Consider the following 23,917-nt stretch of genomic DNA (forward strand, 5'->3'; position numbering starts at 1 on the left):
TCTTCATATACTCAGACTATTACAGAGACTGAACCTTGAAGAGGCCAGAAGAGAAAAAGGGCCACAACACTAAACTAAAAAAAAAAATATTACAAAAAAATATTTTATGGTGTCATTTTGAACTTCTTTTCTCATTATTAAATTATGTACTTTAATAGTACAGGGTCAGGGCTGGGAGAGGGACAAAGGCCCATTCTGGTGACACTTGAAGCTGGAGAATAAATGCCATCCCAAGTGGCCTGGATAATCAGAACAGGATTATTAAGTGAAGGGCTAATGCACATGTACAAATAGCTAAATGGAAGAACAAGACACAAGTAGGAAGAAAAAAGTCGTAACAGTAACACACATGATGAAGAACCTATGAAGACAAACCATGAACCTTCTGGCCATTCCACAACACCTGAAATCTACTTAGTAGTACTCCAATATGCATATTTACATATCTGAATATCTATGTAGAAATACACACAAATAAGCTCACACTGGTTCTGATAAATTAGGAAATTTAAAAGCATTCAGCAATATCATAGTTTTGGTTTTGCTGACTTTAATGAGAACCTTCTTATGCTTTGTGAAATTCTCTAAAATATGATTAGCAAGAATAGATAATGCTATAAATATTTCATATTTGCTAGTCAGCTCCAGCATACATAAATAAGTGGTGCTGCTCTGCTTCCAAATCCTAGTGGTATACTCCAGCTATGTCCTCATCAATCAGATGGTATACAGTATTCAGGAAGGTAATTCTTCAAACTAATAGCCTAAAACCAGTTCTGTATAGAAAATATTTGCTCTGTTATTTTTCAGTCATACACAGAGTTCTCCTTAGTAGACCCTTCCCCCATTGGTATAATGAGGGTTTTCCAAGGCTAAGAGAGATATTCAGAAGAGGAATGTTAAAGAACTCTTGCCTGCTAGCAGTGAAAAAAATACTTACCAATATTTATTTTTCAAAAAACTGATTTGTCTTCTAACTGCAGAACTTCAGTAATGTCATTAGTAACAGAAATCTTGCATTGAGAGACTATAATTCCAAGGATTGTAACTGATTAATGTCAAGGAAAAAAACCCTAAGAGCTCTTGTATTTTGGTAAGAATTTTCCTGAGTGCATTGTGAGAAGGTTCTGAAATGTACAGCTAATCCATCTTCAAAGTACACTTGTTTTTAATCCTGTTACTTTAAATAAAGCTTAATGATCAGTTTATATTTTGACTGTGTTACGTTTTTCTAGCAATTTTTTTGTGGGAGAGAAACAACCAGCCCTGACATAGGACACAATTCCTGTTCACCTGATTGGTGTCTACAGTCCACCAGAAGTCAGGCTGGTTCACTAGGCAGTTCTTACTGTTTGGAAAGGAGATCTTTGGGAAGCTTCTACAATAACCTGAACCAAAGACCAGGGAGAGGAAGAACATATCAGTGAAACTTGGAGGATGCAACAGTACATACACTGTCTTGTATCTTACATCCAGCTCTTTTTCAATCCTCTTTTGTTCCAAGATGTTGCTTTCATTATTAGTTATTCCTCAAAGTTCACGTTACAGAAATAATTTGGAAATTATTATTATTATTTTAGAAACAGGAAGAAGACATCACTTATATGTTCACAGAACTGTCACACAAACAAATTCCTCTCTTTCTAGGAAGATAGGTTTTCCCTGTGTATGTTCAGCAGACCAAAGAATACTTCCAAAAGGCTTTAAAATTACCTTCATGTATTTTTAAAGTCCTTATGAAAACTATCATCTAAATGAAAATACTGAAAACTTGCTGTCAGAAGTTGTCTGATGCTCACTGAAATAATTAGTCAGAATAGAGAACTTCACCAAGAGTCGGGTGAAACCTTGGGGAGACTCACTTCAAAAAGTACAGCAGGAATCTGATCGTGGATTTGCTCCCTGCAGGTTACATGTGTTTTAAAGTAGTAAAAAAGATAAAATTGAGTTTAAAAGTATATGTAAGTGGCTATTTGTTTCAAATATATTTCAGGCCAGTTATTTAATGCTTAATTTAATTTTAAAATCTCCAGTGCAGTAAAGTAATAATTTTAAAATTATAAATTTAAAATTATGTGTCTCATTTGCTAAAGCATACCAGTAAGGAAGCTGTCTGGATCTGAAGAGATCAAATCAGGGTGCTGACTGCTGAGGTAAAATCAATTCAATTCTTCAGCCTGACAGGAGCCAGGTCTTTAAAGTTAATGATCTCAACTATTCTTTGCGACATTCTCCATATTGTCAAAATTAAAGCAAAACCTAGGCTCCCCAAATCCTCTTCCAGTAGAGTGTAGGTGAGACATGCAAGATGTACAACCCTGATTTCTTTATCCTGGAAATTAATGGAGATGTGCTTTATTTAAAGTTATGAGATGCAATTTTTCCAGCAGTCTCTGGTTAGAAATCAAGGAGTTCAGAGCTGTTGAGAGAACAATATTGAGTAGGGGTAATAGATGTATATTCTTTCATAGGATATACCTACTGTTAGAGATCATTTAATTGACCATAGAGATCTTGAGAGTTCAGAAAACTAAACATGGCATGAAATCACTAAAAAATAATCAAGGTAAAGCTATTTCCTTTTAACCAAAATATATATAAAGAACAAAATATTTGCTCTTCAGTTTCAAGAAACTGAAGACAAATCCATCATCATAATTCGCTAACACTTTGATAAAAAGAGGTGGTAATATGTGAATTCTAAAAGACAATGACCTTTCAATTGCACAGTTTTGTATTGGGCAGCAATTTCACCAACCAGACTGAAAACCATCAGAGAGAAAATGTGGTGATAAAATGTTGAGGGCAGCAGCACACGTTTTTTCAAGACAGAAGAGTGTCATTTACCAAAGCACATGTCATTTATCCTGCTCATGGCCCTAGAGAACGCTGCTGCCTGGGCTGCTCTCCCAGCTCTTTGCTTTGCATTGACCATCCCAACTCTCCTACCTTTCCAAGAGTCTCTCTCCGAGCTCTTCTCCACAGTGCTTGAGGCACTAAATGCTTGTCTGTACTTCCGGACCTCAGTTCTCATTAAGTACTATGAATGCTACTGAGATTAGACTAAGTATCTCACAACACTCATATCATATTTGTTTTCCATTAGTGTCACTGAAAAAATTAGGTTGGAAGGGATCTCTGGAGGTCATGCAGTCCAGCCTCCTGCTTGATGCAGAGTAAAACATCAAAGAAATTGGATCAGGTTGCTCAGGCCTGGTCCATTTTTAAAAATTTTCAAAGACTAAGACTTCACAGCCTCTGTGGGTACCTGTTCCAGTGCCAACAAGAGGGGGAAAATCTCTGCCCTTAATCAGCTAGCTATAGTGTTCCTAACACAGTTAATCCAGACAGTGTTTACTCCTATCATCTGGTACCTTTAGTTTGACATTCAAAGTAATTTTCTTATTGGCTGACAATAATGTGAACTCCTCTCAAGAGGTATCCTATTCCATTGACCTAAGTACATTTTCTTCCATGTTTTTCTTTTTCATGGGACTCAGAATATGGAAATGAAATCAGATTAAAAACTTGAAACAAAAGCAGCAAAAAGAGCTAAAGACAAGTGAAAGCTGAGGAACAGACTTAAGCAAAAACAGAAAGTCTTAAAGGGGTTATTTGATGTAGAATGAAAAAGTTTCAAGGACTTATCTGAACTGCACAAAGGATAAAAGAAGACGAATTTGGGTGATTTGAGAGGATAAATAAAGATAGTGCGAATAACGGTTTAAAGTGCTTGCAGGAGGCATTTTCTGTTAGGATGCTGAACTTGAACTGACCTCAGACAGCTGGGAGTACTGTGAGGTACAGAGAGGTGTGTGTGTCAGCACCTGCTGAGAGGTCACACAGGCTAGGAGGCTCTTACTCCCCATCCATAGAGAGATTTTGATTATTGCTTTTTACTTCTTTTTTACTGGGTTGAGGTTTTTCCTTCCCACAAGGGAAAATATGGCTGATTCTTAAAACCTATGAACTTTTGAATAACCAAAATCCACCTGAATTATTGCATATTTCTGCCACTCACACCAGCACACACCAAATCCCACTTTCTGCATGATGTATTGTCCTGGTTGCCACTGGAATTTTCTTCCTAGTAGCTGGTACAGTGCTCTGCTTTGGATTTGGGATGAGACTAATGTTGATAACACGCTGATGTTTTTAGATGTTGCTAAGCAGTGTTTGAACAGAGTAAAGGGCTTTTGAGCTTCTCACATCACCCCACCAGTGAGAGGCGCTGGAGGGCACAATAATATGGGAGGGGACACAGCCAGGACAGCTGACCCCACTGTCCAAAGGGATTTTCCATACCTTATGGTGTCATGATCACTATATAAACTGGGGGGAAAGCTGGCCGGGGGCTGCTGCTCAGGAACTGGCTGGCAAAAGTTGATTATTTCTCTCTCCTTTTTGCTACTTTTGTTTTTTTACAAGTTATTATAATTTTAATTATTAAACTGTTTTTATACCCAGGAGTTTACTTTCTTAGAGATCATGTTCGACTGCCTTACATGCTCTTAAGAGAACTGATCTGAGTTAGTGTGGTTTCAGAGAATGTAATGTTATAAAATGGGGAACATTATTAAGCATGTAAGTTATTGTGTTCATCGATTTATCTTACTCCACAACAGTAATTTTATTTCTTAGGGCCAACAGTCTTTTCAAGAATGACTTCAAGACTGGTAAGAAAAAAGACTAATCCTAAATAAAAATTACTGGCATGTTTCTTAAGTATTTGTAATTTATCTATACAGCATGTGAAAGAGGGCTTTCACAGCCATGATACGTTTTTCATCCCTTTGGCCACCTCAACTATCTAGCTCCTCACCTGATGATCACTGCAAAGAAAAGGTATGCCTAGGAGCCACTAAGTATGAAAGCTGATTTCAAAGTAACTCTGTGAAAAGTTTCCATTTATCTTAGTTTAGTGTACTTTAACACAGAAAAAAGTATTCCTAATACAATAAGATGATAGAAAAATACTCTATTTATTTTATCCTGCCTGTACTGAATAGACAGGGACAGGAGTCACTGTTTTCATATGCTGTCATGCTGCTGCACGCCTTTACATTTCTGAATGCTGTGTTTTCTACACTACTGGAAGAAAATTCTCTTCAGAAGTAAACAGCATGAGTGATTAATGTATGAACTATGAAGATGCTTGAAAAACTTCTCTTTACATCAAAGGAAATATGGACTAAAATTCAAGGCATTTTTTTCACTGCAGTTTAGTAAAGCAGTGATTTAGATGTCTAGCACAGAAATGCACTAGACTGTGATAGATAAAAATCAAGAAAGATATTTTACAAAAAAAAAAAAATTACCAATTATTGTGTGCTAACAAGCTCTTATAAACTTTCCCAGGAACAGCTGAAGTTTTTAAGCTCAGAGGCAAGGATCATCACAGCGATAGCTGACTTTTAACAAACTTTGATGTATTGATCCCAAACCCATCACTTTGGATTCTCCAACTAACTCAATTAGTCTAAAATCATGGGATGCCTTCAGTGTAAATGAAAGCTCAGGTGAACTGTATCTACTATTTTAGATGAATAAGGGTAGCTTTGTGAGAAAGGTAATAGTGGAAATAAATCATACAATTAGAGCAAATCCTAATTTTGTTTACTGCTATGACCATTATAATCCTTACCACTATGAGAATTTTAATCTACAATAATCAAAACACTCTGAGAAGGCTCTTAGATAACCAGGAGGAGAGGAAACCAATCTGTCCATCCAGATGGATATGGGAGCACTGAAAAATAATCCAGCATGCCACAGAACTAGGCAATAAGCTGAGGCAGTAAAAAGCCATCACCATACATCACCTGATCATGGTAGGGCGTCATCTCCCGGCCTCTATCAGCTCCTGTGCATCAGCGCCAATCCCAGGCACTTCATCCTGTTTGTAATTGCTGATGAGCTGCAATAAGGCCCCCATGCCTCAGCTCCCCTCCGTTCCACTTCAGCACCCACCTATTAGGTTGTAACTTTTATTTACAGCCTTGCCTGATGTGCTGCTCTATTAGTACAGCTGGAAACTGAGCAGAGGGAGGGGGAAGAGCGTCCCTAATGGGCACTATTATTGCTAGGGCTGGGTGATTTACTATGCTGCTCAAAGGCTGTTCTATCATCACTTTCCTGTCAGTGAGAGAGCTCCAAGAAGGCTGGATTTCAACACAATGCCCTCCAGAAGTCAAACACTAAAGAACACCTTAATAATCCCTTGAAACACCAATGAAAAACAGACCTCAAAGTTGGTTTAGTGCTATAAAGCCCCCTTCAGTAGTCTTTTGTGTATTTTTTGCTCAGGAACTTAACACTTTAGAGCAATTAAAAAAGGAAATCTAATTAGTGGTGTATGAGGTCCTTTTGTCCTTACTCAACACATAAGGATTGATAAAAAAATTAATAATGATGATAAAAAAAATGTAATGATTTCATGATTTTGGCTCAGGCTCAAAATCTGTGTACTTCTATTTCCACAACTTGACCTTCCTGTAACTCCTCAAAGGCTGTCCTCTCAATTGTGCAGGTTCAATCTCAAAGCATTTGGATTCCTGGCACTATTACAAGCAAGCACATAACTTAGTACAAGAACATCAATAAATTCAAAACTTCAAAAAGGACCATAGCCCTGTTTAACCACTTTACTCAAGCAGTGAAATAATTATTTCCATCTTCTAGACTCAAATTTTAGACTAGAAAACACACAAAGAGATAGATTATCATCTTGTACAATATAAACACCACCACACCAATCTATAACAGATATTCTCATAAAATGTGAGCTATCTACACACATAACTATACAAAATAATACAGATGCACATTTCTTATGAACTGCTACTTAGAAATGAAGTACTTAAAACCTCACCAACTTTATGGATATAATGTATGAATTGATTGTATCATTACCACATTTTATCTGCCTGTTTCTACCACCTTCTCTACTGCACAATTAAAAATTAACTGAGCACACTCACACAGTTCCATCAATTTTTTCCAGGTTTCTTTATGCTGCATGAAAATGTTATAAAATCTGACTGTTCAGAGTTGTGTAGTAAATCATCATTACAGTTGTACAGCAGGAAAACAAGAGTAATATGCTACTTGGTACTGTACTTTCCTAACATGGGCACCTGATATAAATGGGATGTGGATGCCCTGCAGACTAGAGCAAGCCTCCCAGTACCTGCCATCAATCATCACATTACCCAGCCATTAAGAAACAAATCAAAATACATAAGAAGCTATACACTGGGCCACACAGTCCCATCTTTCTTCCTACAAGATCTTCAGACTGCTGGTGCTCAGAAGCCTTCGAGGCATCATCCAAACTAATGATTGCAAGGCTTTATTCATTCTTTTCATTATAATCCTTGTCCTGTGGGTACAGTGGAATAGAAATACTTTTACCACAGTGATGATTCTGGCGAACAGGAGGAAAAACTCCACTATTGGTGTCACAGTACTATTTTTTATCAGAACAGCTCCTACAGCATACAGGTTGACAACTGCATTAGGTAAAACCTCTTTTTTCTCAACGAGAACTTTTCCTGTACCTTGGCAGATTTATTGTTTTGATCTTTCTTCAATTGTTACACTCATGCTGATAAAATATGAAAGGTTTGTCTCCTTTCTTAATATTCTGATGGAAACTTACATATAAGATAAGTAGGTCAAATTTCTAATTTTCTGTCTCAAATGCTGATTTAGGAAACTTTGGGGAAAAACTATGCTTGAAGGGTGAACAGAATTACACAGGTAAAATCCAACACAGCATTTTTTCTCCAAAGCTCTTCCAAGTAGAAGAAGCATAGGATACTTATAGAAAATAGGCTTATAAACAATGTGTGGTGTTGACAAATACTGCTTGCATCATTTAAGTAGCTTCCTAGGAAGCTGAAGTGATTCTAGTATGGTTTTGGCTAGGATAGAGTTAATTTTCTTCACAGTAGATAATGGGGCTCTGTTTTGGTTTTGTGGTTAAACCCTGACAAATGTTTACCTACAGGTAAGCTGCTCATTCCTGAAGATGTCACAGCACTTCTGGGTAATATTTTGTAGCCAATGTTTTCATTTCAATTCCCATGGCAACACAGTAACTTATTTTAAAAATGAAAGTTTGCTGAAAATTCAAGATCTGGAGAAGAAAATGAATTCCTGGTACCAGGTTTATTCGTGTAAGGCACTATAAAGGTAATATTTAGATTACTGAGCAAATAATGTAGGAACCTCAGGGGAAATTGAGGTAATACAAAATCAGTAGATTTAGTTGACTGAAGATTAAAGTTGTGGTACCAAATTAAGGTCATCTCCTCATTTTCTTGAAAAACACACTAAACGAAAAACATACAAGTATGTACAGACCAAACAATAGCACAAACTGAAAATAAGAGAACTACTGAGCAAAGTTAGCCAAGACATTTTTCAATATGTCTTGTGGTTTCACCTGCTTTACTCTAAGGAGCTTTCACTGGTGCCATTTGACACTCCAAATAATGAACTTACATTTCTTTTTGCTAAGCAAAAGAAACACAAAAAATTTCTAATAGTACTCTCAGTTTACTGTATCTGTGGCACCATAGCAAGCTTTGAAATTACTCTGCCATGAAAACCAGCTAAACATTACAACATCTAATATATAAAGAAAATATGATTTAGTAATAGCATGAGTAAAGCAGATTAGTTTGCAAGGGATGTAGTGGCAAACATTCCATCTTGTTTAGATACACCTCCATGGCTATATAGAAAAGAAAATCCATTTTCCCTGTTTTGAAGAACTACCTTCCAGTTCCAAATCAGTTCTTTGGCAAACAACACTCACTGTCAGAGATTATCGTGTGTTACTTGAAGGGCTTGCACGTGCACCAAGGTAATGCAGTTTCTCTGTTACCTTCATTCACCGCAGAACCAGCCAACTTGTATGATCACACAACTGCTGCAAGCTAACAACACCCACCTATGGAATAACTACAGTTCAGCTCAACAAACAGTAACTTGAAACACTTTTTGAAAGAATGACTTCAGAGGAAATTTCCCTTGAACTCCTTAAAGAGAAATGTCCCTTACTCCAACGGGAATACCCTTCCTTTCTGCCCATAAATGCAAATATAGGCAAGAATTATTTTGGAAACACAGACTGTAAGAACATTAACATTACCATTACCTACACACTCACCACTCCCCAGAAGACTATGGCTTCCAACAGTGGTCCTGGTGGAAAGGATCGTGTGAGTTCTCCTTAATCCACACAAAACCAAAGGCTGCAGAAGACCTGAGCCAATGCAGGTAAACTTGGCTGCCTGACTGAATGAGCACATGCATGGCTCTTCAGGAGAGATGTGATGCAGAAGCAGTGACTTCAGCCTAGCCTAACATGTCACTACTAATACCAACTCTGTGAGACATTATCCATGTACATCCTGCATATAGAAATGGAGGCATTGAAAGGACCCAAAGCAGGTAAAATTTAGTCTCAATGCAAAGATTGGCTGTCTATACTGCATCTTCAGTCAGGGAAAGTTAATGTACTCAGAATAGTGTTCAACTCAATACTTTGCATTTCAAGGCCAGGATTTCCCGAACACTGTCACAATCAATAGGCTTAAACTGATTACTCCTGTATTTCTTGTTTTTACAAAGATTAACTGAAAACAGAGTGTATTTACAGAATTATGTTTAAAAGGATTCTCAGATGAACTATCTGCCATACTAATCCTTTTATATGTACATTTCTGTCAGCAAAGCAACAATATTTATTTTCATTTGGCATTTGCCAGGTATGGTTATTACCCTTTACTATTAAACTATAACTGCTAAACACATACCTGAGTCGCAAGATCTTTTGGTTGGTGTGGTTAATGAGGCATGAGCTGTACCTGTGCATGGCCCACCTGGAAACAGAGAAGATTGTATGTCTCAAAACACCACCTATATTTAACATTTACAACCACATCAAGATTATACTTAGGAACAAGGAGCACATATTGTTTTTGGAGAGCACATATTGAAGTAGCTCTACTCTCAGCACTTGTTTCCCACATGAATCTGCATGTTTTGTGGTAAAAAAAGAGATAAAAAGTCGGGACAAAGTTACACTTTTGAAATATACTTTATAAATATTTCAAGAGGCATTTTCAGGAAAATATACACTGTAATTGCAATGCTAGAAATGTATTTAGTGACTCACAAGTAACACAAGGGACAAAGTGATCGCTTCTCTGATATCAAACCTTGCTACTGACTCCAGTGAGATAACAACTTTGCCTCTTATCTTGTTCTCATTATGTGTTCTAAGTGTGGCACAAACATATGCTAACAAGCTCTTTCCATATTTAAAGTTTTTTGGCTCTGGACTCTTGCCCACTCATCTGGTATCTGCTTGGTAGTAAATTGCTCTCTGCCTTTTTTCTTAATATGCATCATTGTTGAGTTCTCCAGAGATCTTGTTAAAATAGCAACCAATTGAGTGTACACAGTGACTTGCAGTAAAAATTATAAATAAAAATAAACTACAGGTAGGGAAACCAAGACAAATTGACAGTAGCATTACCAATGGTAATAACACATCATAGCTTTGAAAATTGGATATTATAAATGGGAAGATGCTAGAGAGCCTGAAATTGAGTTAGACCTACTAGAGTTTGGCTATCAAAATACCAATAATCAAGTTTGCACTAAACTGCTGGTGATATAGTAATGCTTGCTGGCAATACAACAGAGCTTAGTATAACAGGATAACCTTTAAGTCTTCATGCACTGAAAAATACTAAAAATACTTTCCCCCGCTTTTTTTCCCCCCAGTCTTTGCATATCTGGAAAGCAGCACTGTGACTGTGGCAATGTTTTTACCTTTTTAAGTATTTTCAAACCTGGTCTGTTAGTAAACTGTTTCTTTGTGCTTCTCTCTGGGATGCTCTCCCTTGAATCTTTCCTTCATTTCTCCTTTTCACTAAGTTTCAGGTCTCAGACAACTTTGTCTACCCTGAAATACTCATAGCATTGTAATACTTAAAAAAAAAAATTCTTCAGTTGAGGGGGAAAGATATGAGGAACTTTGGTGCATTTGATTTCAATGAAGTTCTCTTGGCAACAGTTTTATACTCTCAATTTTCCAGAGAAGGGCCAATAAACTTGTTTTTTGTTCTCCCAAGGAGTCCCTCCAGCAACACATACCATTTCCTACTTGTGCAATGGGTAATTTTTTAACAGGTGGTTATAATGGCCAAGAAGCCAGTTCTTGGCCTGCAGGCCAACACTGAGAGCACTCATCAGGGCTTGGCCTGAGGGTATGCAAAGCATGGGAAACTATCGAACCTGACATAAGAAACTGCTATTTGTGACAGGCAACAGCATAAGCAGCTGGCAGATGTTACAGACAGTTTCGCAAGGCACTGTTGGATTTTCCAGGCTGGTAAGGAGGGAGCTGGTAGAAATGGCAGAACTGCACAGGTAAGGGGAAGGGAGTCGTGGGAACCTCTCTGCAGGGTCAAGTCTGCATATGAGAAGAGACAAACTTGCTTTTGCAGTGAGGAAAATTGGGAGTCCTGGGGTGGGTCCTTTCCTAGCCAAAATTACAGCATCCTGGAGGGATGGATCAAGCATCCTGGTATCACCGAAGTTGTGCTGGCTTCAAGCCTGACAACACTGGCAAGCAACAACCCCTTCTCAACAACCAGAAATGTAAGTAAGTAAGCAGAAAAAATTTTTTACAACATAGTATTTTCAAATTTTTATTCTAGCCTAGAAAAAGTGATCTTGATCTATGTTAGTACTAGTATTGCAAAAGGCTCAAAAAATGCTTAGAGTAGGATTTGGTGCATTTGGGAAGAAAATCAGAATCCTAACTAAGTTTTCTAGTGAAACCTTCTGCATATTCAAAAACCTACAGAGCAGGTCTGTTAAGTCAGTCTCCACTTTCAGACACCAAGTATTTGGTTTCAATACAGAATGTGTGTAAGCAATAAATTCAACAGGGTACGGAATTTCAATGTACTGACTTTAGACGCAGCTGCCTCTTAAAATTCAGCAGCCCTTCTGTAAATAATTTTAGTTACATTCTCCCAGTTTTCACTGAATAGACAGTGAGAGGCATTGTCACTATGGACTAACAAATAAGACTAATCCCTTCAATTATTGTAAAGTAAATATTTACACTAGCTGATACTTTCAGCATCCAGCCAAATATAAGAAACTTTATTTCTCTCTCTCTAAAGTACAATAAGTTGGCATGCATTCTGCACTTCCCTTTGTCAGAGTTTTGCTGTTATTTATTCTTCCCTCATTAGGTATGGCTTTCATACAGCTTTGATTTGTATAGCACAGCACCAGAGTTTCAATAAAGAGTATCTGGGGATTTGCATGCATGTACACTAGTGCCTAATAACCAGTGAAGGCAGCACATACTTTGCAGCATTTCCTTCTGCTATTCCTTTTGTTCCACCATTAAAAATGTCATGCATAATTCAGTACTGTGGGCTTGACTGTGCAGTTCTGTGTGGAAGTCACTACGTGGCAGCTTTTGGTATATATAACTGCTAATTCAGGCATCTTTGTAGTGTTTGAAATAGGACAGTATATTTCTCACAGCTTTGATAAAAATCCTGTGTGTGAGAAAGAAAAGTCATAACAATAGAGCACCAGTCCATCTTGGCTATTCACAAAGGTAGGTTTATAAGTTCGCATGACTCAGGATATATCTGCATCTTCAGTGCAAAAAAAGTAAATTTTTCAAGGTTCTTTAACTGTGCTACACAAAACACTTCAGTGCACAGTGAAAGGCCACATATGTCTAGTTTCTAACATAATACACAAGGTTGCAGAGCTCTTTTTGCTCAGCACAAACAAGACATTAAAATGGAAGAACAGAAATATCTTTCTACTCTATATCCAATTAACAGATAACACACAGCTTCTGTTCCTATTTTTTCCAGTGTATGGTTTCTGACATTTGCAACTTCTCTTTCAAACAAATGCAGCCATTGCCCAGGGATAATGTAATCCCAGGAGAAGATGATTATAAATGCAAAAATACTAAAAAGCTACTGAAGAAATCAGAAGAATTTTGAGAATCCTCAAGTTTGCAAATTCAAACACAGAATTAATAAAGGACAAAACAAGGTAACTCGAACCTTATAATATATTAACACAATAGATCTTGTTAATGTACTTATGTTTTTGGCTTCTGATATCCACAGCTTTCTGTAACTTACTGTTAGCTGTACTCAAAATATATTGATTGGAAAAACAGATTCAAACCCAATTTCTCTAATTATCCAAATAAGTAAATTTTCATATATTGCTTATATTTCTATGGATACATTAATATTGCTATTATTTACTATTGTAGACTATTCTAAATTCTGTATGTTTAAATTGTCTTTTAGAATGCCATTCTGCATTGTTCACTTCCCTTATGAACTATGTTAACTGCTGCCAAGCAGTATTTTGTCCTGAGGCCATCCCTGAGTCAGGGCAACTTGTTGTTTCCCCTTCCTGAAGTTGTACAATGAAGTGACCCCACTCAGAGCTTCCCATCCAGGAAAAAAGTTCAATACTAGGGTGTTTAACCCCCTCTTCTAGATGTTTTAAGAAGCACTAAGTTTGAGTCCAGAGTACACATATCAGGTGGATTTGAACAGCACTCAGAAGCACACACTGTGCAGAGAAAGAGATGCAGAATGGAGCAAAACTAAGCACATGAAGTCCAAATTACAGTAATTCATTGAAACAATTTCAGGTGCCACAAAAACTGCAAGCCAGGTAATGAACAAACATGAAAAATAAGGGAAGGAGCCTGAAGCTCAGTAACAGTTGATCACAGCAACATAAGGACAGAGGAACTCCTCCTTGAGCTCTTGGAACTGTGATGGTTCCTTCCCAGATAAGCCACACTGACCCCTTGTATGCAACAAGCGGGAAGAAGGCAATAAATAAGAGCTGAATTTCCTTGGACAGCAGTGTTCTAGCCACAACAGGAACAATTTCCTGGCTATTTGCAATACAAGAAAGAATCCACCTTGGGAAAGCTGTCCAAACCAGTAATCTATCTGTACATTTCCTAAACTGGGAGAAACATAATCTAATTAATCTACACAATTGAGCCTGAAGGCAGTCATTGATTAGGAACACCAATACATAACCAAACGGAAACATAAACCTCCAAGTTCAGTCTGCACAGACAGACTATACTATCTTTAAGGAAAAAAGGCAAAAGAACTTTACAACACTTAAGAACTGCTTATTTGCTGCAGAATGGGAAAGATTCAGGATCGTCTGTGATGTCATTACTACACAGATAAGATGATTATATCACATAAAATACTTCCTTTTAAAAATCTAGTTTTACAAATTGGCCTTTAGTACTTTTGTGGATTTCTGTCTGCATGAAGATTTTAGAGAAGAAAATCTGTTGCTGAATGGATGGTAAATTTAACAATTATATTTAAGAAAAGGAAGACAGGATTCAGATTCCACCTTCTTCCCTACTACTGTTTCACTTTGTTACCTGTTTTTCCTCAGTAATAGACATTATATTCTCCTACTTTGTAGGTGTAAGTTGGACAGTAAAATTTGCTTTTGAAACCAGCAGTTAAATAACATTTTTATAAACGATTTTATTTAACCTCAATAGCTGTGCAGCTCTAATCCACATTTTTTCAATGTGACAGTGTTTCTGTTTTGTGTTCCATGGGGTCCTTTCACTCCAATAAATGGGACCTTAGGATACACTGTCTACCCTGCAATGCGAAGTGACTATAAATCAGAAGGAACAATTAACAGTGGTATAACATCCCTGGTCTTCACTATGCTTCAAAATTATCATGCCACAGATGTGGAAAGAAATGCTCATTTTACAAATCTCTGTGGCAGATCTTTGCTCGTTAGAAAACATATATGTTCTTTATATGAAACTGAGACCATATGGAATAGATGGAAACTTACACAAAGATCTTCACTGAAGATAAAATGATGGTGACACTTCTTATTCAGATTTCTAACTGCCTTTATGTCCTGTCCTGGTGCCTAATACTGGTGGCATTTCTCAAAAGACAACTCAAATAGCCCACAACTCAATATGGTCTTACATTTTGAAAGCATTCTTACAAATTCCCAGAGAAAAATGCTTGCATATCAATGCTAGCACTGATATTATAATATATGTATTTGTGACAAAAATTAAAAAAAAAACGGACTGAATTATAAACAAACTAAAAAACTGAGTTATTTAATTTTAGTATTAAAAACAATACCAAAGGACTATTGGTAAATAGTTCCTAATGAAAACAAGGCTAAAAATAAAAAAATCCCAGACAATGTAAAACAACTTTTACTATTATCTAATTTAATAAAAGCAAAAGCCTGAGAAAATAGCTACTTTTTGTTCTGTGGCACAGAAACCCATGCCTATAACATCAAAAACCAGGCAGGTGCAGTTAATATCCTGTATTAGTGGCGTGTCCCTTCTTGCTTCAATACAAGACACAAAATTGACTACAATGAGAAAGAACACATGACAATCTTGTGAGTTGATAAAAAAAATTAGAATTATTCACCATCACTTAGCAGCAGATTTCTCAGTTATATTTGGGTATAAGTTTAATTTAATACTAGGTCACATGGGTCACATAGGCTTTACAGTAGCCCAGTACATTTTACCAGTTACTGCATTCTTTTGAATCAGAGAAAAACATAGAAATTGGTATGAGAATAAATCAGGTTAGCAACAAAGCAAATTACTTTCTAGAATCATTTGTGACAAGCAAGACAAAAAACAGGCAGATAGCTTGGTCTGTTTACATATTTACTACTTACAGAATTGGGTATGCATGTAACTTTCAGTCAGAGACGAGCCAGAAAACAAAGCTCCCCACTGACTGAATTAGGAAAAAATCAAACCAAACCCAAAACAAAACAAAAACACAGCCCCCACTCCCCAGAAAAAAAACCTGAAAAAAAACCCAAAATTAATGAAGACAGGATGTACAAAACTGACTCCTACTGCAATAAGCAGCTGAATTCTCAAAGGCATTTACAAACGTATTCAATGAATAACATCCAAGAACAACTGTCATTTTAAAAATCACTCTCCCTAAAAAGCACAAATTGAAGTTAAGGATGTCATCATAATAACTCCAAATATGAAGTATTTTTAGAGCATACATAGAAAAGTTGACATCTAGTACTCTACTCATAAACCCAGGCAAAATACAAAAACCATGAAGTTGTTATAAATTGGTAGAAACCTTTTGCAGTGTCAGAGAAAAGGCTGTTCAGCAAGAAAGAAGCAAAGAAAGAATTCACTTGTTTATCCATTTTTCACAAAGTTATGTTGAAAAAAAGACATATTTTTATTTTATTCCAAAAAGAAAAAATACCATTACTTTTTGAGTGCTATAACCTATGTGGCTTTTTACACAGTCATGCTTCAACAAGCAATAAAATTCAGAGTATAAACATCCAATAGGTGCAGTAGGAAAAACAATCTCTCACCTTTCTGCCACATATCTTTTATACAAATCTACTGCATCTTTGTCTCAGGACTAGTACACTTAATGTACATTAACTTCACTAAAATTACTCCATAACTGGGGGTATTTCAGTGCTTCCACTGCACACAAATACTTAATAAAATAAATGATGTTATAAAGCATTTTTCCAACCTTATCCTGCAAATTTAAATATTCGAGACAAAGGTGTTTTAGTTTTGATGTGCAAGGTTTTGAAGGGTATACAAACTAGAAAAATAGAAACTAGACAAAATATAGAGCCATCGAGTTATGAAATACCTTTGTATTTGGGAATCTAAAATTCAGCACACAGAGAGGTGGTCAGTGATCATCACCATCTTTCTGGGCTGAAATCTCCAGTGTATTTTCTGACAATCACAGCAGTAGCTCAGATCTTTGTTTATCTTCTTATAAATTCTTCAACACAGGAATGAAGAGTGTTTAACTGTTTTAGTAACAGCAGATATTCCTTTTGTCCTTTTCCAATTGTGGTTCTTGCTATTCAAGAAGGCCAAGAAAAGTTAAGCACATAATTAAAATAAAATCCTGTCAGCTGAAGCTAAAAACTACTGAAATACCAAATCTGATCAAGCTGCCAGAGTCAGTGTTCTTCACATTGACATTTCTCCTGTCACATAACAACACAGTTAATTTCAAACCTGCACAGAACCAGCTTTAGCTCTGCTCATACAGTGACAGAAAAATGACGTGACAGCCCCAAAGAAAGCATTGAAGGCCTGAAACTAAGCAAAATTATTCCATGTGCAGTGTGACCTTTTCTCTACCAAAATACATAGAACCTTGCTTAATAAGCTGCTTTTTATTTTTTTTAAAGAACGTTGGTGGCTGAAGGTAAGGACATAGAGAAGTGAGAGCCATTGTCAAATCCATTTTTTCCTCTCTGCTAAAAATAATAAAAAATCTTGCCCATCCAATATGAAAAGGAAATCTTTGACAGAGTAACTGGCTGATATAGTGACTGATGCTGAAATAACTACCATTAGGAGCTCCAAAATGAAAGGAGGAGATGGAAGGAAAAATGAGAACAAATGAAACTTACCTGCATAAAAAGCTGCAGCAGAACAAAAATTAGACTGATTTAACTACCAGTTAAGAAATGCATCACTAAAATTCATGCAGCTCTGGACTAACTGGAGCTATATCAAGATCACTCTTTGTCTGCAAGTTTATTTTAGAAAGTTTACTGCGACTGATAGATCTGAAGGTTTTGGATAGAAACATACAACTCAAGAAATATACGTGGAGGGGGGAAAAAAAAAAAATTCCATAGCATTCCCCCTCACCAATTTCAACAGCATTTAGAAAAAAAACAAACGATTAGTAATATTTCATAAAAGATCAAACACATGTGAAGGAGGGGAAAATTATTACTGAAGTTGTGTCACTGTCTCTGGGTATAAATTTTTAACACATTTTTGTTGACCGTAAATATTATTGAGAGCTACTGGGTAGAAATTTTTAACACATTTTCATTGACTGTAAATATAATATTAAGAACTAGCTTTCACCTATAAGGGGGAGAGATATTAGAAGACACAGCAGCCATTGTGGTAGGTAACTTCAGAACTGAGGCTGGTGGGAGATGGAAAGTCACTACAACCTGGTTGTATATTTAAAACACTCAGGAACGCAAATGCAACTCCTACATAAAATAAAAATAATAACAAAAACCACACAAATACTTGCACAATGTCAAACTGAACTCCTGCAAAATATAGTTCAAGGAACTTTTCTCATATATAATTCATTCTGTGATATAAAAGGAAACAGCTATTTAAAAACAAAAACCTTTTCACTTTTTCTGATACAGAGTATGAATCTTACCACATGTGATTTCTACAGTTTTCTACAGTTGCTGTAACATGAATGACTTTAATTGCCTACATGACTTGCTGTAATTTTGTCCCCTCTCTCTTTACCCTGTGGACTCAAGTACTGTGGCAAATGCCTTGATGCAAGACTCTCCTCAAAATCTTGAAAGGAAAGAGAGGCGAGTGGAACAAAACATGACGATTCTTCTTGATTAGATCAATTTTCCCACATTTGGATAGGGATTACCACAGTGATCCCATACAATTGATTTCTGGTGAACTACCACAATTCTATTCAAAACAGAACACAGTTGTACATCATCACATGGCAGTAAAAAGTATCAGTCTTTGAAGAACACAGCTGGACTAAGAGCAGTGCATATTTTACAGAATATGCTGCAAAATAAATAAATATTGCACAGGAAAAGACACCCTCAAACTAAAATCAAAAAGACATTTAACTCTGGGCATTCTTCATTAAAGAAAAGAACCTTGCACAATGAGGTCATTATCCATCAGAAAATCTCCATCTGTATGTAATTATTTCTGATAAATGATATTAAGCTTCATTAAAGAGGTAGTGGGGATGTAAGAGAAGGCAGAGCTGTAAAATAAATCTCTCCACTGTATTTCACTTTAAAACATCCCAGCAGGAAGTCATAAAGAGAGTTTTTTTAATAGGTAATATTTTCAAATCCTCTGCAGGCTGTGCTGCCTAATATCCATCACGTTCAGTGTATGGTCACAAGCTCACAGCAATTCAGGATGAAGGACACTATTTAATTTCTTCCTCATTCCTGTAATCGCCTTCCCACTTACCAATCTTTCTCAGTCACAACAGAAACACTTGGTTGTAACACAATTTCATTTCTACCTGAACAAATTTTCAGAAAAGCTGACCCAGTAAGCTCTACAGAAGCACCCTGTGACACTGGTTAATAAGTGAGCAGGGTGCTGAAGTCCCCTGCATATGAAGGCCCAAATGTGTCGCTGAAGCATAATGTGTTTTTCTGAATTCCCCGGGAAACTTGTTTTAAGGCCTTGTTTTTACAGCAGGCTAAAGGTTTCCCCTGAAGAAGCACTGAACAGAAGGAAGAGATGGAAGGGTGGTCAGCAGCAGCTGTGTACATGAAGCAGAGACAAGAGTTACGTGGCAAGTTTAGTCTTATGACAAGAATTCACCACAGACCATTCATATTTAACACTTGTATTTCTGACAATATTCTCAAATACAGTTAGATAACAACATCAGAGTTTAAAAGTTTTACTGTAGTTAGTCTAATAAACCACCACAATCCCAAAATAACATTTTATGCTTTGTCCAAAATAAATACTTGGACAACTCAGCAAAACCATACCATGGAAATAGTTAATACAAGTGAAAGCAAGACATTTTAGTCCTAGTGCTCTGTCGACATTGTTATTTCCAGCAGTAGCCTAAATGTTCAAGAGCCAGAGCAGGCTGCAAATTTCCTACTGAAAAACAAGCATTTTCTTGCAATGTGTAGATCTATTCACTAGCCACTATCTAAAGTAATCTCAGCTTAAGGGGGCTTCTCTCCACAGAGCACCTTCTAAAATAAATATACAACTGGAGAAAAATGAAGCTACAAATTACACATTGGAGCTTAGGTTGTAAAATGCAGATTTTAAAACTCAATAAATTAGATGTAAGATGAACTTCATACAGAGGTTTAGAATAATTTAAAAGTCAATTTTATCTCACTGTGTTTGCTAAGCATTCTAAACTTACCTTCAGGGAGAATTTTTGCCTGACAGTTCAGTAAGGACAAAAGATAGGTCATGAAAGAATAGATAAATTACCACATGAAACAAGTCATACACAAGTAGCAGTCTAGACAAACACTCATTATAGTCAGTGTTATGTGCAACTACAGTAATTAAAAACCAACATGTTTAAAAGTCAAATTTCACAAGATACTGGTGCTGATGCTAGACTATACATATGATTTTACCACTAATGTGAGGATTTTCTCATAATTAAATTCTTTCCCACACATCAAACAGCTTACATATACATGAAATACAATATATCAAATGCAAAGTTAGTTTAAAACTCCTATTTGTTCTTCTGTTAAAGCCATCAATGTCTGTTTTGTGAATAGATTCTAACCCTTCCCTTCACCCCAAAAGGCCATTAACTCCCAGAGGGAGTCAGTGAAATATAAACCTGAGAACAAAGCAAAATGTTTATGCCTCCTTTGCTTTCACTTAGGACTGTGCACTTACATTCCTCTTTGCTCGGTGAAGTTACATTCAGTTCTGTCAAAAGCTGCTGGTTGGAGTTAGCGGCCTGCGTGGTTAGAGAGGTATTGCTGTTGTCACTGTTCGTTTCCCCAGAGAACAAATCTGACTGGCTGTTGCTTGTGCCGGGAGTAGAGTCATCGTCTGGCTGTTTCTTCTGGAAATCTATCAAAACCAAGATTTCATATGTCATCATGCTTGCTCAGTCTAATAATCAAATTTTATGCAAAAACCCCCATGGAAAAAAAATAAGCCCAAAACACTGCCAGAAGTATCATCACTTTGATGAACACAAACAGCGCCCTTCGAATTTTTACTTCAGATTTAAAATATTGTAGGAGTTGTTGGAGAAAAAATATTTTCAGAATTTCACCAAGGTCTTGTTTCCCCAACCATCCAAGAGCATTCAAAGCTTACCACAGCACATGGTATAGTTTTTAAAAGGGTTTACACAAAGCATGTACAGAAACATAAAGGGAGCAAACATCCAGTGAGGGAAGAACCAAGGCATGTAATATAGCACTAAGGGAAAGTTACACTTTTCACTACCATTATATAAAATCCCATCTGTAGCAGTTTTGGGAAAGCCAGTGCAGACAGCTACAGTTTCAGGTTAGCATGGGGAGCTGGTGAGGGATTGCCTCTAAATCATCGGTTTGATGGGTACTTGGGGGGGGAATGTGTGGGAAGAGGTGGGGAGAAGATTGGGGTGTTTCCTCCTTCCTTCACTTACTCCAACGCTGGTACTAAAAGTTGCGCACTGACCTAAGAACAGAGAGTTAGGTATGGAAGGTAAATCACTGAAATATATTAAAGATGTGTACAAACTATTTGGCTTCGAACTTTTCTTTTTTTTTATCAGCAAATATCAAGTCACACTTGTCTCCAAACTGCCGCCATCATTCAAATCCCATGTGTTTGACAAATGTCACCCTCCGGCCTACCTTGCCTCCAAACCAGATTCAGGTTTGAGGGGAAATATTTTAAAGTACAAATCCCCCACTGAAAGCTTCTTCCCAAATCTGCAGTCCTGATATATGATTGATTATAGCATTAGTCTACCAGCTACACGACTGGATTTCAGTCTGGCACACTCTGCCTCTGGGAAGCACACCTGCTAACCAAGTGAATTTTGGTTTGCTTAGCATCCAGTTCTCTCACCTCTTCCTTGTAAAGAGACAGCTGAAGTGCACCACCACTTGGTATCTAAGTACATTTTTTCTAAATTACATACAAGGATAGAATTTATTCAATACACAAATACATAGATAAATCAATATCTGGTTGCTCATTATTATGTCATGAGAGAGAAGAAAACAGAGCAATCTATAAATACTTGCAGATGATGATACGTCAGAAACACAGGTTGCAAACATGAGTCACTGGGATTGAGAAGCATCACAAACAGTCAAACAGTCCCTAAATGCTGATTTAGGATTTAAGTGATTTGCCACAAAAATTAAACCTTAACTTCTGCTGTGGAAGAAGTGCTGTGAAGAAGTCCAGAGAGGAGAGGAGCAAGTTCAAAGCCAGGGAAGAGAAGGGGGAGGAGGGAGAAGGTGGCAGACAGGAAATCATCCACCTCCACAATACAGCTCTGAAAAACCAGTGGGAAGATTTTTGTCAGGAGTTACAGAATTCAGGAAGATGTTCTACTCAGGCCTCACTAGTTATCAACAAAGTTTAATCCTAATTGGGATTCTGGATTTTATTTGTGTGTTTGTGCAATCAAGAAGGCTTCAGACACTTTTCTGCACCAGCCACAATCAGGCAGCTGAGGCAATTGTAACAGTTCAGAGCTGCCACAGCAGCAAAATTCACCATGGCAGCGAAATGGTCTTTGCCTCCGTGAACTCATGACCTCCAGTTCAGAACTAACTTTTACTCAGACTGGAAATCAATTAACTTTCAAAAAAGTTTTAGCCTGCTCAGCTGAGTGGAACCCAAGAACACCTCCTGCCCTGTTCTAACCCCTTCTTCATTACAGACAAGAGCACTTGAGAAAAGCCTTAAGACTGATGATCCCAAGCACTCGAAACACAAGAACTGTAACTGAAGCTGCCTTGTATTTTGTCCATGTACTGGGGGAGCATTTGGCTTCTGCCAACCAGAACTCTCATTAACACAACTTGCAGATCACCTTGCTCTCCCTGCAAGCACCATAAAAGTTGGCAGTATTTCCAGGGGAGCTCAGCCTGAATAAATCCAGTTAAGCCTTAACTGCTTAACAAACAAAACAAAAACACACACATGATACAGGCAAGACCCTGGCAAGTTTTGAAAGGTAAGCTTCATTCTTATTAAAATCAGAATGCAATTCTGTTGACAGAACAATGACCTCTCCTAATAATCTCAACAAGGAAAAAACAGAACAAGAGTTGGCAAGACATTAATCACCATTTGCAGAAGTTTCTATTTAATTGGAAAGGCATGAGAAACATTTTTATTTTTTGAATTTTTCCTGAGACTTTCACTATACTAGCAAAATCTGTGCCAAAATGCACAAGGGTGACCGAAAGTCCATGAAACCTGCACTGCCCTTTCCTAGTTAATGAAATGCATCTTTGCAGTTTTTGACGCAAACCTTCTCCATTTGTCAGAAAAGATGTTTTCTTTTTCCTCTCGACATTGTCTCCCTTTCTCCACAGCCTTCAAGTTTGGTGGTTTTGGTTTTTGGGGCGGCTGTGATGGGTGGGTTTTTTTGTTAAACTGCAAACGATCCTGTTGTTAACTATATGGTGGAGTCAGCATCAAAATAAGACATGCAAATTTGCTCTTTCCTGCAAATATGGAGAAATAGTATATGGAAAGATCTATCAATAAAATGCATGAAATGCATTCAATAAACTATTACTGCATGGTAGAGAAGCTGCTAGGAATAAGGAGCTGTCAGTCTTCAAGCTCCAAAATCCTTTTGCTTTGTTGACTTCAAGGGTTACACACCTAGTATTTCAAATAGTTGAGCAAAAACAGAATATCTCAGAGTTCTCATACACTGGATATTACTACTAAGAGTGTTATTTTTGTTTTGTTGCTTAGTGTTTCCTTATAAATAAAACAACCACTATGTGACTAGACAGACATGTTATAAACATTTCATATTCTATATATATATTGAATTCTAATAGCTTAGACTAAAGGAAGCCAAGAAGCTGCATTTGTTTCCAGACTTCAGGTAAGAAGTTCTTTTGCAGGACAATCTTTTGCCCATTTTTATTAATAAGATAACAATACTGAAAGCCATTGCCTTTAGAGCTTCTGATTCTCTAGCCCATAAAACTGGATTTGCCACACAAAATCACATCTTCTGCA

At 37.0% G+C, this 23,917-nt stretch overlaps 1 protein-coding gene across 3 annotated transcripts in view; it reads right to left on the reverse strand.

The window, feature by feature from the left end:
• The window catches only part of ZFAND3 (zinc finger AN1-type containing 3), a 131,831-nt gene that overhangs the window by 24,367 nt on the left and 83,547 nt on the right, over nucleotides 1–23,917 (reverse strand). For 2 of the 3 annotated variants that reach the window (XM_088161287.1, XM_088161289.1), the window contains exons 4-5: nucleotides 20,591–20,770; nucleotides 9,828–9,893 (exon numbers count right to left, since the gene is read on the reverse strand). In XM_088161287.1, coding sequence (XP_088017413.1) covers nucleotides 9,828–9,893; nucleotides 20,591–20,770 — 246 coding nt within the window. The remainder of the gene's footprint in view (nucleotides 1–9,827; nucleotides 9,894–20,590; nucleotides 20,771–23,917) is intronic. The other variant, XM_088161288.1, reaches the window with a different exon arrangement.

The sequence above is a fragment of the Sturnus vulgaris genome, chromosome 3 (genome assembly GCF_052056855.1).
Source record: "Sturnus vulgaris isolate bStuVul1 chromosome 3, bStuVul1.hap1, whole genome shotgun sequence".
NCBI lineage: Eukaryota > Metazoa > Chordata > Aves > Passeriformes > Sturnidae > Sturnus > Sturnus vulgaris.